The sequence below is a fragment of the Peromyscus eremicus genome, chromosome 7 (genome assembly GCF_949786415.1).
Source record: "Peromyscus eremicus chromosome 7, PerEre_H2_v1, whole genome shotgun sequence".
NCBI classification, from domain to species: Eukaryota; Metazoa; Chordata; class Mammalia; order Rodentia; family Cricetidae; genus Peromyscus; species Peromyscus eremicus.
In genome coordinates, this window is record NC_081422.1 from 36,986,393 (window position 1) to 37,001,841 (window position 15,449).

Below are 15,449 nucleotides of genomic sequence, written 5' to 3' on the forward strand. Positions count from 1 at the left end.
CGATTAATAAAATAAAACAAACATCTCTGAATGATGAGCTATATATAGTAGCATATTGAAGATAACCAGAGCATCTCCCAGCCTGTGAAGAGTTAACTGAGCAAACTGGGGCACAACTAAACCCTGAAGCCTACACAGCAGTAAGGATGCAACAACCCAGGTGGGTCCCCAGGGCTCCCCACCACACGAACATGTCAGCCACAGAAGGTCACACATTGTATCACTTTCCTTAAACTATAAAGTTAGATAAATGGGGCACAGGTCAGTGGTTGCTGAGGGCTGGAGAGAGCAGGGAGGAGTGTGGCAGGTGTGACTACAGAGGAGTGGGGCAGGTGTGACTACAGAGGAGTGGGGCAGGTGTGACTAGAGAGGAGTGGGGCAGGTGTGACTACAGAGGAGTGGGGCAGGTGTGACTACAGAGGAGTGGGGCAGGTGTGACTACAGAGGAGTGGGGCAGGTGTGACTACAGAGGAATGTGGCATAAGGAAAGCCTTGAGGGCTTCAGGTTCAGCCAACAAATATATGTAGCTATCTTTGCAACTTCCTAGAAATCTTACAATTATCCCTAAATTAAAAACTATACATTTTTAAAGATCTTAATTTTAATTATATCTATTTGTGTGTTAGTGTGAGCATGTGAGTACAGGTGCCTGCACAGACCAGAAGAGCATCAGAGCTCCTGGAGCTGGAGTTACAGGTGGTTATGAGCCACCCATGTGACCCATGTAGGTACTAGGAACCAAACTTGGGGTATGTCTACATACCACAATAATTTTCACATTTCTTTTTTTTCTTTATTTTTTTCTTTTGTTTAAAAATTTATTTTATTTTATAATTAATTTAATTTTACATATCAGCCACAGATTACCCTGTCCTCCCTCCTCCCACCCCCAGCCTTCCCCCAAATCCACCCCCATTCCCACCTCCTCAAGGCAAGGTCTCCCCTGGGGATTCAGCTCAGCCTGGTAGATTCAGTTGAGGCAGGTCCAGTCCCCTCCTTCCTACACCAAGGCTGAGCAAAATGTCTCAGCATAGGCCCTAGATTCCAAAAAGCCATCTCATGCACTAAGGACAGGTCCCGGTCCCACTGCCTGGGGGCCTCCTAACACATCTGACAGAGGGCTGATATCCAGAATATATAAAGAACTCAAGAAATTAGACATCAAAATAACCAACAGTCCAATTAAAAAATGGGCTATAGAGCTAAACAGAGAATTCTCAACAGAAGAAGCTCAAGTGGCTGAAAGACATTTAAGGAATTGCTCAACATCCTTAATCATCAGGGAAATGCAAATCAAAATGACTCTGAGATACCACCTTACACCCATCAGAATGGCTAAGATAAAAACACTGAAGACAGCTTATACTGGAGAGGATGTGGAGCAAGGGGAACACTCCTACACTGTTGGTGGGAATGCAAACTTGTATAACCACTTTGGAAATCAATATGGCGCTTTCTTAGAAAATTTTCACATTTCTTAATGCTTTACAATTTCAAAATGCTTCCACATACATTGTCATACACCTTGACAACAACCCAGTGATGCAGCTGTTCACATCCCTATCTGACTGCTCAGTGCTTTGTTGAAGGCGCATGACTAGTATTTTGGCAAAGCTAGTACTTAAATCAATAAATACAATAAAATTCCAGTTTTCTCACCTGTAAAATAAGGACTTTAGCTAAGATGACCTGGGGTGATACATGCAGTTATACCATTAGACATGTATACATCTTGTGCCCTAGCTTTCCTCTTTCTGAGTTAGGATGGTGGTTCAGGGGAACTCTACTACAGGCCAGAAACTGTACCCACCAAGGAGGTTTAGCCATTACACAGCTGCCCCTGAGGAATCCATGCTATATAACTAGTGTCACTCGGAGGGGACATCAGAACCTCCAAACTCCCATTCTCAAAGGGCTAAAGGTGTTGGCATGAGGAGCCAACTGGGCTTCTGGGTCCTGTGTCTTCATGACACTCAGACACTACAGTTTCTGCTCTTTTTGCCTCCCTTTCCCCACAAGCCATCTTCTAGACATCATCCCCTCGTGACCCACTAACCCTGGCCAACACTATGCCGAGGAGGAGAGCTGTGAAAATGTCTTACCAGATTAGTGAAGATGTATGTATAATAGGCTGACACCATCCCCAGCTCAGCTGCCTGCAAGGCAAAGAGAAGGCCATTAGAGACCAGACACTCACCAGAAGCACAGGAGCAGTAGGGTGCCAAGTCTACTATTTATCTGGCCCACTGACCCTCAGCACAAAGCAGAGCAGAACATCTTGACTGGTTCTCAAGTGGCCCTGGCTATTAGAGGATGGAAGACAGAAGCATTAGCCTCTAGAACACGTTCTATCCACCTCACCCCGCTCCCCACCCCGAGTGGCACTTGTATATCTGGTGTTATCATGGATAACACACTCCCATAAATAGGACTGAGTATTACAGGAACCAGAATGGATTTAAGGGAAATGAAGCAAATAGGAAACATACTAGAATAATCTCCATGACTTCAAAACAACAGTATTGGCTAAGGTTTACCTATTGTTCAGTCTGTGCCAGGTACGCTAAAGATTTCCACATGGCTTAGCCAAAGGGGACAAGCATAATTTTTCTTCCTCTACTCCCATTTTTCAGCAGAGGAAACTGGCAAACAGTGACTATGTTACTTGTATGAGAGCACATTGGAATTGTATGAGAGTATTGGAATTCCAAAGCTTTTAACCAAACCATACTCCCCTCAAGGACCACAAGCTTGATGGAAGTGTACACAGAGCACTCTGAGAGACTGTGAGTAGGATTATGAAGCATGCCCAAATGAACCCTGCCTCTGTCAGAATGCAGGTGAGACCTGAGTAGGCTGTATCTGCAGCCATGTGGAGATCAAGTGAGTCATTTGCAAACTTGATTCCTTTATTTCTGCTGAGGAGCAAGTTGCCTGTGACACGCCTCACCCTTGATCACCGTACAGTAGTGCGGTGTCACCCCACAGCTGAGAAATGCGGCTTTGAAACCGCTTCCCTTTTGTCTGATCTCTGTAGCCATCCTAAACACCCCTAACCAACCTTCCCTGTCAGTGTGCCTGGCTTCGAGTGTGACAGGTAGTATAGAAACCGACAAGGAGATCAGGTAAGTAATGAGCCTGGCTTTCTCCAGGGCCCTCATCCCTCCTGACAGTCCGTTAGATTTTCATAATATATCCTGCAGCCCCGGGCCACTGGGAGATGGCGCTTGTCATGACTACTGTGGTGGAGGAGGGGAGAAACAAGACCAGGATAATTGCATTTTCCTCTTTCTCTCTCTAGAACTCAAATAACTTTGCGAGCTTTCTTAACTTTGTATCTCCCAAGCTGCTTGAGGTTCAGGATGCACTGATATCACTATGGTCCCAACGGGCACCTGAAGTACAGAAGGGCTTGGTGACAAGATCAGATCATGTGGGGCTGCAGGGGAATACAAGGTTTCCATGGGGCTCCTTGTCCTTTTAACACTTCCTTCCCCATTCTCAAAACAGGCAGGATGCCACCCTCCATCCACACCCCACCACACACACTCATATCTTTACTATGAGAGGACCACTGCCTAGAATACTGCCTAGACTCACACAAACTACTGCTGACAGGCATCCAGCCAGGGGCAGGCTAAGGGGCATAGTCTGTAGTTAAAATCCATTTTGTGAAACCTGCTGTCCTAAAGATAAAAGACAAGAGATCCTGGGTTTTTAAGACATGAATTCTGGGTAAACATAGAATTCGTTGCTGGAACAGCCACTCAATAAAGCAGGGGATTACTGTGCAAAGCCTCCTAAAATCAAGAAGCTGCCGAGAGCTGCCAACCAGAGGATGGCTCCCATGTGTACAGCGGGGCTCCAGAAAGCCCCTGTGAGCCCCCAGAGAGAGGGACATGGAGCCCCATGGAAGCCCAAGGATAAAGGCTAGGTTTGTTGGAGAGACTGCCTGCCTGTGGCTACCAGGATGTCAGGTGGGAAGCAAGGGAAGAGGTTTCCCCAAGGCCTCCCTGCTCATCGATCAGTTTGGCTGTAAAGATGGAAGAGTGTAGATAGAAAGGGGGGTTAGGAAGGATGGCCACGGGGCAAGCAGAACAGCTGTCTGCTAATGAGGATCATTATAGACAGTTGCCTCCAAAAGCATGATGCAATAAGTAAATACATACATACACCCCAGAGCCTCCTCCTCCTGCAGAAAAGCCCCAAGAAATGGGAAAACACAAGGTATGTTTAAAGGAACTTCCCAGTATTGGCAAAAGCACACTGTATGCCACTTCCGAGCATGTAAATGGTTAAGAGTGGCGAGTCATCTCAAACTCCTTCAGAGCGTGTATTGCTTGAACTTGGCATTCCACTTTGAGAAGCATATGCTAAAGAAATATGCATGAATGCACGTGCAGAAAGATTTATGTATGAAGATGTGTGCCCTCACATTATTTATCATAGCAAAAGATTGGAAACAACCTGTTTCTACAAGGATGAAGGGGTGGTTAAATAAATTATGGGACATCGGCATGATAGGAAATGATACAGCCACTAAAATATTTGTAGAGGAATATTTAACGACGTGGAAAAATGCATGACACATAGTTGAGCAAAGAGAATAGCTCCTTAGAAAGTTTTAAGCAGTGTGGGGATAATTGGAGGATGTCTGAAACAGAAAGAATAGACATTAAAATTTTAGGAAAGGTTAAGGCTGGGCAATGGGTTGTGAGTGACATTTATTTTCTTCTCTGTACTTTTTTGAAAATCTCAGCAATGAACTCAGAACATTGGCAGGTTAGGGGTAAGGTGGGGGACTGGGGGACATCATTTTATATGCCAGGATTCACAGAACATTTTTGGAAAGAACAACCCCATCTCCAGCCTCTGCTCTTCATAGGGATCTGGAAGGACATCTGCTTACTCAGCTGCAGCTCTTATCTCTACAATGACCCCTTAGCCTGCTTCTCTAGTCCCCTGAAACCTACAGGAGCCCTTTCATTCTTAGTGACATTACTGATAATATCTCCAGATGTGAGAAGGAAGAGGAAAAGGACAAAAAGAGGTGTGTGCAAGTCTGTGTGGTTTGTGTCCCTCTGTGTGTATGGTGTGTGTGTGTGTGTGTGTGTGTGTGTGTGTGTGTGTGTGTAAGTGTGTCTGTTTGTGTTGGTGTCTCTCAGTATTTTCTGTGTGTTCAAGTCTGTGTGGTTAGTGTCCCTCTCTCTCTCTGTGTGTGTGTGTGTGTGTGTGTGTGTGTGTGTGTGTGTTCGAGTACTCTTTCGTAAGTTGAGTACTCATAGACAGATGTGGTTTTGGTGCTGTAGAAAATTACTATAGCAACAGGCTGAAGGGACAGCCTGGGTACTGAGAGAATTCATTCAAATCTCTTATTAACTTTCAGATTTAGAAAAAAAAAAAAAAAGACCTAGGCAGGAGAAGATGGGAGGAAAGAGGCAGAAAAGGAAGGAGAGAAAGAGACAGATATTAAGTGTTTTCAGGCTCAGCCCAGCCAGGCAGAGGTTAATGAGGAGTCTGGCTACCCCAGTGGAAGATGGCAGGGTGTGTTTAAATGTGCAATTAAAATAGCATTAAGAGAGGTCAATGTGCCTGAGCAGTTATAGGGACTGCTAAGGAGTGAGGGAAGAGCCTAGAACAAGTCTTCTCTCTAAAACGCATGCTTAGCTCAAGGACTGGTGCAAGGTGGCACCTCAGCTGCCCAGCTGTTTGCAGCTGTCCAGGAGACCCAAATCACCTGACTTCTCTTTTTCTCTCTCTGGCAAAGTTCCATGTCCACATGCCTACGTCTGCTTGGCCATCACTCTAGGTTGTCATGAGCCCTAGTAGAAAGTGCCTGCCCTGGGGAGAGAGCAAGCTAGTGTGTTCAGCCCGGTTCCCACAGGGCTGGCCTCGGGCAGCTGCTACCCTCCCAGGGCCTCAGCTTCCTCACCTGCACGATGAAGACAACAACATACCTATCTCACATCACCTTGGAGAGGGCTGTGCTGCGAAATGACAGAGAGGCACGTGGCAGACTGCTGAAACACTGTCAGGGCTGAGGACAGACTGACCCTCGGCACCACACAGGAGTGGAGCTGTGTGTGTACACTGTCTGACAGGTGGCCTCCACTGGAGCCTCTCAAGCCTGACTCTAGGTCCGACTGGTCTCTCAGCCCCACCAGGTGCTAAGTGTTTCTGAGTGGCAGCATCATCATCCCGCTTTCTCTTTGGAGGGGCTGGTGTCCATGGAAACAGAAGTAGACAGAGGGGATTCAGCATTCAGATCCAGCCCAGGACCAAGGGACAGCCATGGTTCAAATCAGGGAAGAGGGGAAAGGTGCACTACACTCCCCAGTACCCACCCCAGCCAGGCTCCCACCTTCAGGAGGATGGTGTGGGACATGGAGGCGTTGGCATGGATGATGATGGTAGCTGTCTTGTCGTCCCGGATCTCCTTGAGGAGCGGAGTAGGATCCCGAGTGTCATCCAGCATCCGGACTGAGAGCGTGTCCTTGGAGATAAGGAATTGCCGGAGCAGCTTCTCCAGGTTTAAAAGGCCTGGAGCGGGGAAAGGAGGAAGCCCCTGAGGGTCTGCAGAGCCTGCCTCTACAGATGCTCGGGCACATGGTGACTCAGGCTGGAGGCGGCTCAGACTCAGTGTTGGGGGGTCCCTAAACCCCAAGCAGGTTTCCCTGCCTCTTGGGCTTCAGTTATGCCATCTAACTATAAGGAACACTCAAAAGCTTCCATCAGATCCCTAGTAGACCTCTACTTTCAGAATAGAACATGTGGCCCCTTCAGGAATGCGGCACAAGGTAAGAGAGCCCCACCCCCACCCCCAGGCTTCCCTTGAAGCACTGTGCCCAGTAACTGAGACCTTGATCAGAGAGCACCAGCACTGAGTCTCTTCTGCCACTTCTAGAACCTTCCCACGTAGCCAGATGTCTAGGGCGCAGTCCCTTCTGTAAGCAGGACAAACCCCAACAGCAGGCAGCTTGCAGGGCTGTGCAAGTGTTTAATGTGCTCTGTAAAGCTCCCGGGTACTCAGGAGGATCTAGACGTGGTCCGTCAAACCCCACCAAGAGAAGCCTTTGTTTCCATTTTGACAGTGGTGAAGCAGTGCCCTCAAGATCCCGAGGCCCAGGAAGGAGTCCTAGCAAACCTCTTTGAACTCCTCAGAGCCCCATGGCTGCTCCAAGACAAGGCATTATCATGATCATAAAAGAAAAGGCATCGAACAGCAGCAAACCTGGGCTCCAAAACAAATGGCCAAGGGGGACCCCGAGCTAAGGATTCTCCTCCTCCCTCCCACCCCCAGCAAGTGGATGCCAGGGGTCTTGGTGGGAAGAAACAATCCAGAACAGCGTCACTGAGATTAGAGGGGTCTAATTCTGGCTGTCCCTGCCAAGGCAAGGCCATGGGGAGGACAGATGTGTGACAGGAGGGCCATCTCCTCTGAGCCAGCTGTCTTGAGTCTGGTGGAAAGATACCTGCAGGCGTTTGCTCACAAAGCAGAGACAGGAATAACATTTATCAAACCTCATCATGCACTAGATAATGCATTGAAACTTTTACATGGCTTTTCTTATGCAAGTCTTCATAACAATACTATGAAGTACTAAAATCCCCCAGATTCCAAGGAGGAGGGAGGCAGGGAGGTAAGGAACACACCTCATGCTGTGGGTGGCAAGAGAGGGCTGATTTTTCTACCACTCCAGGTTCCCTGTGCTGCCAGCTTCGGCCCTGACCAACAAAGTATTCAATTCAGAGATGCCATCAATACAACCCATGAAGATTCTCTCCTGTACCCTTCTGAGGTTCATAGACAACTGACATAATTCAGAGGTGGCACTGAAGAGCAGCCATCCCCACTTTGTGTCACGGACAGATGTTGTGACTTGCCCAGTCACACATGGGAGGGACACAGCTGGACTAGATTTCCCACTTTCTGATCCCCACCCAACCCTTTACACAAGAGACCATGTTTCCTCTTGGGACAAAGCAAGTGGCCGTGGGTACTGTGTCTACACAGCCCCCCACCCCACCCCCAAGACATGGGCATGCATCTGGGGACTTACGTGAGAGAAGACAACACTTGGTGTGTGTGTGTGTTTTAACAACAAGAATGAGTGCTTTTATTTTATTTGGAAACAAGCAACCAGAGTGGGAGTTTGAGGGCCTGTATGATGGAGGAAGAAGTCTGGGAAGGTCTAGCCCACCCATTTACTGCTCCTGTCTTCAGAAAGTCCTCCAGGGAGCTGGGGTCTGCCTGGTGAGAGATGGGGAGAGCTGGAACAACTTGCTTCACAAATGAGGGCCACATGGTATGTGGTGATTTGAAAGAGAATGGCCCACATAGGCTTTGGAAAGATTGAGAGGTGTGGCCTTATTGGAGGAAGTGTGTCACCAGGGGACTCTATGTAGACAAACAGCAGACGGACATACTAAATCCTGCTAACCGCCCGCCAACCCAGAATGCATCAGCTGGGCAATGCCATTCAGTGCAGTGAGACCAGGAAGCCCAAGGGGAGACAGTAGGATTGTGGGCAGAATGGGGATGGCTGGACAAAGTCAGTCAAGGGGAGAGTGAAATTGTCACTTCCTGTTTTGTTTAGTGGCCTGGATGGATTTGGAGTTCTCTGGGAGTAGTCTCCTTTTGTCCCAGCTCCAAGATGGAGAGAGGAGGTACTGCACCTTCCTCTGAGGTGATGTCAGAGGCAATCCCCCACCTGACAAGGACTTGACTTGACCCACAAGGCACCATTTTCACCAGGTGGTCAGGGTAGAGGACACAGAGATGGCTCTTCAGAGTCTTGGCCAGGTCCTGGGCATGGGGTGATCACTGGTGCCAGAGGGATCAAAATTCAGAAGTCGAGTGAACCCCACAGGCCTGGTCTGTAAATCTTTGGAGCCTGGCTACAAAGAGGCTAACCGCCCGCCAACCCAGAATGCATCAGCTGGGCAATGCCATTCAGTGCAGTGAGACCAGGAAGCCCAAGGGGAAACAGCAGGATTGTGGGCAGAATGGGGATGGCTGGACAAAGGCAGCTCAGGGACCCTTCATCCCTTCATCCTGGCAGGTGAACTGGGCTCTTGGGGAAAGAGCTCCCCAAGCCACTGACGCACCAGAGCCCCTGCTCCAATCAATCCATGGCCACTGACTCCTTGACTGCTCTGTAAACAAGAACAGGACATTGCCTCTACTTCACCCCACATTCTGTGCACTAAGAGGGAGGACTAGAGACCAGGGGAGTGAGCACCCCTACAGGTGTGCACCCCCCCCAGCACCCATCAGAAAGTTAGCCCTTCCCCCACCTAAGTGGTACCTGGAGCGGCAAAAATGAACACAATATTGAGGCTTGCACAGGGCTCAAACATGGCCAGGGAGTCACTGGACAATGTCCCCAGCCCACTCTGCCGCCATGCCTGGAAAACCAGGGGAAAGGATATCATATGGAGTTAGTAAAGCAGCATGAAGACATCGGTCACCCAGAAGGGGCACTGCGAACCTTGTTAGCCTCTCATTGCGATTTCCTGCCTCTCCTTCCGAACACATCTTTCCTTTCTCTATCTTCACCCATTTTCTCCCTTGCCCAACACTTGCAGGAACAATCACCCAGCCCCTAAAACATAGCCCCTGCTGATCGATCACATAAAATATTTGCCAGCATCCATAGTCCCCTGAATTTTCAAGGCGTCCTATCCTGATAAGGCCATTGTCAGCTGGAACTACCCTAATCTGAAAACCCATTGCACACATTGCCACTGGAACACTGTCTGTGGCTTAGCAAGGCCACACACTGCACTAGTGTGGGGGTTCCCCCTTGTGATCATATGATCTGTCACTGCCCAGTGTCCCAAGAAAATGTAGGACCTAATACCCTTAGCCAGGAAAGGGAGCCAAATCATAATTTCAAGTATGGTAAATGTGTGTGTTTGCGGGGGGGGGGGGGGGGGATGTCAAGTGTTTTCCTCAATCGTTTTCTGCCTCAGTTGTTGAGACAGAGCCTCTCCCTGGACCAGAAGCTCACCGGTTCAGCTAGGCTGATGCCTGACACGCCCTGTTTTTACCTCTCCAGCCCTGAGATTGCAAAGCACATGGCACTACTCCCAAGTTTTTATGTGCTGGGAATCCAAACTCAGGTCTTCATGCACGTGTGGCCATTTCAAACGCCTTAAGAATGTTTCCGCTGACGGCGTGTTGCTTTTGCACAATGGTGCAGGTAGGAAAATGTAAGTTAGATCGTGTAACTTGGGACCGTCCAATTACAATACTATCCACCTGAATGATTTCCCTCAGCAAAGGCAGGGGAACTCTTCCAAACATCTCTGCATAGCTCCAGTAAGGGCAGATGCACCACACTTGTTGAACTGGACTCAGTTAGCAACTAGGGGGAAGTAATGCTGAGGCCAGGGGAGCAGCAGTGCCTGGAAAGACCTGTCACACTGTCACCAAGCAAGCATCGTGAAGGCAGGAGTGTGGCATCGGGGAAGGCAATCAGAAGACAGACTTGGTCCTGGAAGCCTCGGGGCTGTAAGGGGTTACACACCACAGGGAGACAGGCTTGCTCACACTAGGGAAGCATCTTCCACTTCTCTGTCTCAAGATGCAATGGACTGCATGTGGCAGTTCAACTCCCCATCGCTGGAGGCAAAGAAGCCCTGGGAAGGCCCTTTTGTGGACCACTGTCTAGGGAATTAAACCACGGATGGGAATCGGAAAGAGAAAAAAAGGGATGTATTTCCAGCTCAGGGAATCTCTGATTCTGAAAATCCAAAAACATGATACTTATTAAAAAAAAAAAAAGGTTTGAAATTAATTTTGTATTTTGTTTGTATGTGTGTGTGTGTGTGTTCACACGCATGTGCACACACATGCTCATGTGAAGGTTAAAGAACACTTTCCAGAGTCAATTCTTTTTCCACTATTCAGGCCCCGAGGTTCAAGCTCAGGTTGTCATGTTTGTTGGTAAGCACTTCAGCCTGCTGAGCCATCTCGAAGGTCCCAGAAGTTGGTCCTTTTGGTTCTGGGCAGTGGGAGACTTGCATAAGAGAAAGTGTGCTCTGCTCAGTGCAACTGGGGGTGTGCTTATTGTCATTCTCCTCACATCTTTGTTCTAGACCTCGGGATTTGCAGCTTGCCTGCCCTCACAGGGGTTAAACTCTGCTCTGTCTTCAGGCTCCCACCACCTCCACCCCAGTCTTTCTCTCTTGTAGGACGGGGACAGGATGCTGGCCCAGCAGCAGGCGTGCCTGCCAAGGCTGAGGTGAGGAGCCTGGGGAACCCATTAGTCTTGGTCAGGATCAAAGCAGATCAATGTGGAGTCCAATGGGCAACTGCTCTGGGAAGAAAGGCACAGACTGGTTTCCAGAACCGGAAGGCAGGCAGGGACCCCAGGGTCAGAGGGAGGACAGCCAGGCTGTGAGAGAGCAGCCAGCCTCGGTGGCAGCCACAGGACAAGGACAGAGCTGCTTGAGTAACGTCTCTGCACGGGACACAGAGGATCCAATATCGACATCTAAAAAGGGGCTGGGGAGACGGCTCAGGGCGAAGTGTCTCTGTGCAAGCTCAGAGGCCCCTTTTTGATCGGCAACACTCTGAAAAGCCAGGTGTGGTGGCAAGTGATTGTGACTCAGTGCTGGGTGGAGGGCAGACACGGAGACAGGGGAATCCTGGCATCTGCATGGCCAGCCAGGATCAAACAAACAAACAAACAAAAAGTGAAGGGCCGGCAAGATGACTCATCAGGTGAGGGTGCTTGCTGTCCAGGGATGGCCTGAGTTTGATCCCTAGGACCCACATGGTCCAGCTCTTACAAGTTCCCTGACATGTACACACACACACACACACACATAGATTCAAAGAAAAAAAATAAAGTGGAGTGGCTGAGGAAGACATCTAAACATCAATATCCGGCTTCCACATGCCAAAGCACACCCACATATACACACCCACACATACACATACACATACACACACACTAAAGAAAATATCTACATCAGGGTGCTGAGGAGTAACTCAGTCGGTAGAGCACTTGCCCAGCACTCAGGAAGCCCTGTTCATCCTCCAGCACCGTGTAAACAGCTTCTTTTATCAGTCTCATTCTATGCATGAAGCAAGGGATTGCATACCCAGCAATCAGAGGTTAGAGACAGGAGGATCACAAGTTCAAGGTCATCTTTGGCTCCATGGGGAGTTTGAGGCCACTCTGTGACACATGCGACCCACCTCAGAGAAGACAATACCAAACAATGTCTAGTTGAGCTGGTCTTTGCTCAGCCTCCCTTCCAGTCTCCTTCCACTGGCTGACTCCCTCTCACTAGCACTTGGTGCTGGGAAATGCTCCGTTCCCAGGGAGGGAAGTGCTGTGAAGTTCTGGGGGGAGGCAGCTAATGCCGGTGGACTGACCTTGCGAAAGACCTTGGGGAACATGTAACAGGTTAAATGAGTGTGATGCGGTGCCTGGTGCCCTTGACCTGCCAAACATTCATTTATCTTCCCTTGCCAAGTGTCAAATTCAGTTTGTGTGGCTGTCAAACTTCCTCTGTGGCAGCCCCCCCCCTTTTTTTTTCTTTTCGGAGGAAGGGGGTCAGTTAGGTTAGAGACGAGGTCTTTCACTTATGTAGCCCAGGAAGGCTTCAAACTCAACATCCTCCTCCTACAACTTCCTGAGTCCTGCCCTATCTAGCTGGAGAAACTAATTCTGACCGGAGAAGGTGAGAGTCCAGAGTGACTGGTTACCGAAGGGTGAGCTGCACGCTTCAGATTCAAGTGTGGGAATGGTGCCTTTCACCTGCTTCTGTCTTGTCCTATCTCACACCTGAGACTGGCCCCAGGAACAGGGAAGACAGAGAAGGCCACAGAGCCAGAGGTCTGGGCAGATGGGGACCGAGTACAATAGTTGAACTCCAACACCTGGCCCCCACTGCAGCACTCACACAAGAGGTCTCCGTGCTCCCCACGTGTAGGAAAAGGTGCTCCTCACTCCTGTCTGTACTACACGGATCAGAGGAGTATGCAAGGCCAAGGGAGGTGGGAACCATGTGACCTTGAAATTGGATGTCACCTCTGCTTTCTTCATGCATATAATGCGACTGATAATAGAGGCTGTTCTATATGGTGATCTTCAGTTCTCGGGTTTAAATGAGAGGATTTAAATTTTTTGGGTAATGTCAGGGATCAAAACTAGAACCCGAGAACTTAAAGTTGAAATGAAATAACATAAAAACAGCACAGTGCTCAGCACATAGTAAGTGCCACTGAGGTCACTGGCACCTCCCAAGATCAGCCTGCAGGTGCATGGGGAAGTTTGTTTCAAGCAAGAGGCTTCTCACAGCGGATTGGATCGAGGCGGTGGCATGGAGAAGGCCCGCTACCGCCCCAGCTCGTCTTTAAAAGGGTCCTAGGGGTTGCTCATAATGTTCCCTGCTTGGCTCCCACTGCCTCAGCCAGTGTCGCAGGGTGAGAGAACAGTAATCAAATGTGCATCATCCTCTGGGCATGGGCACTTTTCCCCCCAGTTACCTCAGCAGGCTTTATCATCTCCAACAACAGGAAAGAGAGGCTCAGAAAGGTGAGGTGATCTACTGAGCATTGAACTGCTGCTCCGGGTACCACAGCTTGGTTTGACTCCAAAGATAGTGCGCTTGCGCTCTCACGCTCTCTCTCTCTCTCTCTCTCTCTCTCTTGTGTGTGTGTGTGTGTGTGTGTGTGTGTGTGTGTGTGTGTGTGTGTGTGTGTTTTCCAGTAGAGGTTGATTAGGGATGCCCTCCTCAATCACTCTCCTTATTGTTTGAGACAGGGCCTCTCTGGAGTTCAACACTTTGGCTAGACTGGTTATCCAGGGAGCCTCCTGACTCTGCTTCTCTAACACTGAGATTACACATCTTTACCACGGACCAGGATTTTATGTGGGCTCTATGCGGAGTCAGACTTGAGTTCTCCTGCTTGCATGGCAAGCCCTTTCCTAATAACCATGTCTTCATCCCCACGATGTCTCTTTCACACCACCATCCTGCCTCTCTCTTAGGCAACACTTCCTCCTCGGATAGTACCAAGTGAGTTCCCACAGCTGTGGTGGGGACCCACAGCTCTCCTTGGAAGCCCGCAAGCAGCCAACCCCTTTGGGTTCTGTGGAATGGCTAGAAGGTCCATGGCAGGGCCAATCACCCCATCACCTCTCTTGGCCTTTTTTAGAAATAAGACTTATAGAGGTTCCGATTTTTTTTTTCATTAAAGAAAAATATTGTAATCTACTACATATCTCTGCTTAGTCCCAAACCTGCTTATTAAAAAATCTCCTTCTGGGAAGCCGGAGCATAAGTGGTAGATTCCCCATGGAATGATCCCCGCTAAGCGATTCTGAGGGCTGGAAAGTAGAATTAGATTTCTGTCCCTAATTCTACCCTCAGTGTCTCTTGGCCCAGCATTAATAAGGAAGATAGACGGAGGTCTCATCCAGCGCTCTGAGCCACATCTCCCTGTAGCCCCTCATTTTCTCGGCCTTTGATTACATTTTTAATCTTCTCTGCCCTTGAACTTCTCCTGCCTGTTCCACCTTCCTCCCTGGCCTGGAGGGAGGGGACAAAAGTCACAGCAACCTAGTGACTTCTCTGAGCAGAACATTATGCTGTGGCTGAAGAGGCCCTGAGCCTGTGGCCAGACATTCTCATGCCTTCTAGGCCCTGAACCGTATCCAACCACCACCCGCCCTGCCCCTCTGTTCAAGGACTGTAGGGACTTCTGCTCCAGAGCTCTCCATTCCTACCAGGCAGAGCCCATGCTAAAGCTGCTGGCCTGGGGTTGTATACACAGATCTGGGGGCGGGGGGGGGGGGGAGGTGCAAAACTGAGAGAAGAGCCCCAGCCTGAGTCAGGGGACTTGAAGAATCCTGACTTTGCTGCAGCAGGACCTGAAGCCTCTTAAAACTCCAGCACTGTTTTCTCTACTCCAGCATGACTGAGGAGTAGAGGGAATGCCGTGCTTCTAATGGAAAGAGTACTGAGCTGGGAGGTAACAGTACCCAGCAAAGGAGATGTGTAACACACATCTGAGCCACAGATTTCCCCGGGCCCCATAACAGCTGGAGTAGAGAAACAGGGCTCAGTTTGTAAGCAAGAAGGATTATGACTTAGACACAAGAAGGAATTTCCTGAAGGGTTGGGTGAGACATTGTTAGCCAACACTGAGGTAGACGTCAAGAAAACTTTTGCCTCCAGATATTATGGACAGCCTTCTGTTCTGTCTCTGACAAGCCCTGCTGTGTAAGTCCTGTTTAGAGTGGCCTTGTGGCAATCAATTCCCAAAACAGGGTTGTGGGTGGAGCTTGATTCTGTTACATCACTCACTGATGCTGGGTACTACGTACAGAAAGCAGAAATATAGCATATTCCATCAAAAATTAGCATCCTGTGGACTACTAGATCGGCATCTTTGTGAGGCTCATGGGAGACTATTTGGAGAAGC

At 49.1% G+C, this 15,449-nt stretch overlaps 1 protein-coding gene across 2 annotated transcripts in view; it reads right to left on the reverse strand.

The window, feature by feature from the left end:
* Grik4 (glutamate ionotropic receptor kainate type subunit 4) overlaps positions 1-15,449 on the reverse strand; it is a 317,685-nt gene that overhangs the window by 138,090 nt on the left and 164,146 nt on the right. For both annotated transcript variants that reach the window (XM_059267676.1, XM_059267677.1), the window contains 2 exons: positions 6,363-6,541; positions 2,104-2,157 (listed from right to left, as the gene is read on the reverse strand). In XM_059267676.1, coding sequence (XP_059123659.1) covers positions 2,104-2,157; positions 6,363-6,541 — 233 coding nt within the window. The remainder of the gene's footprint in view (positions 1-2,103; positions 2,158-6,362; positions 6,542-15,449) is intronic.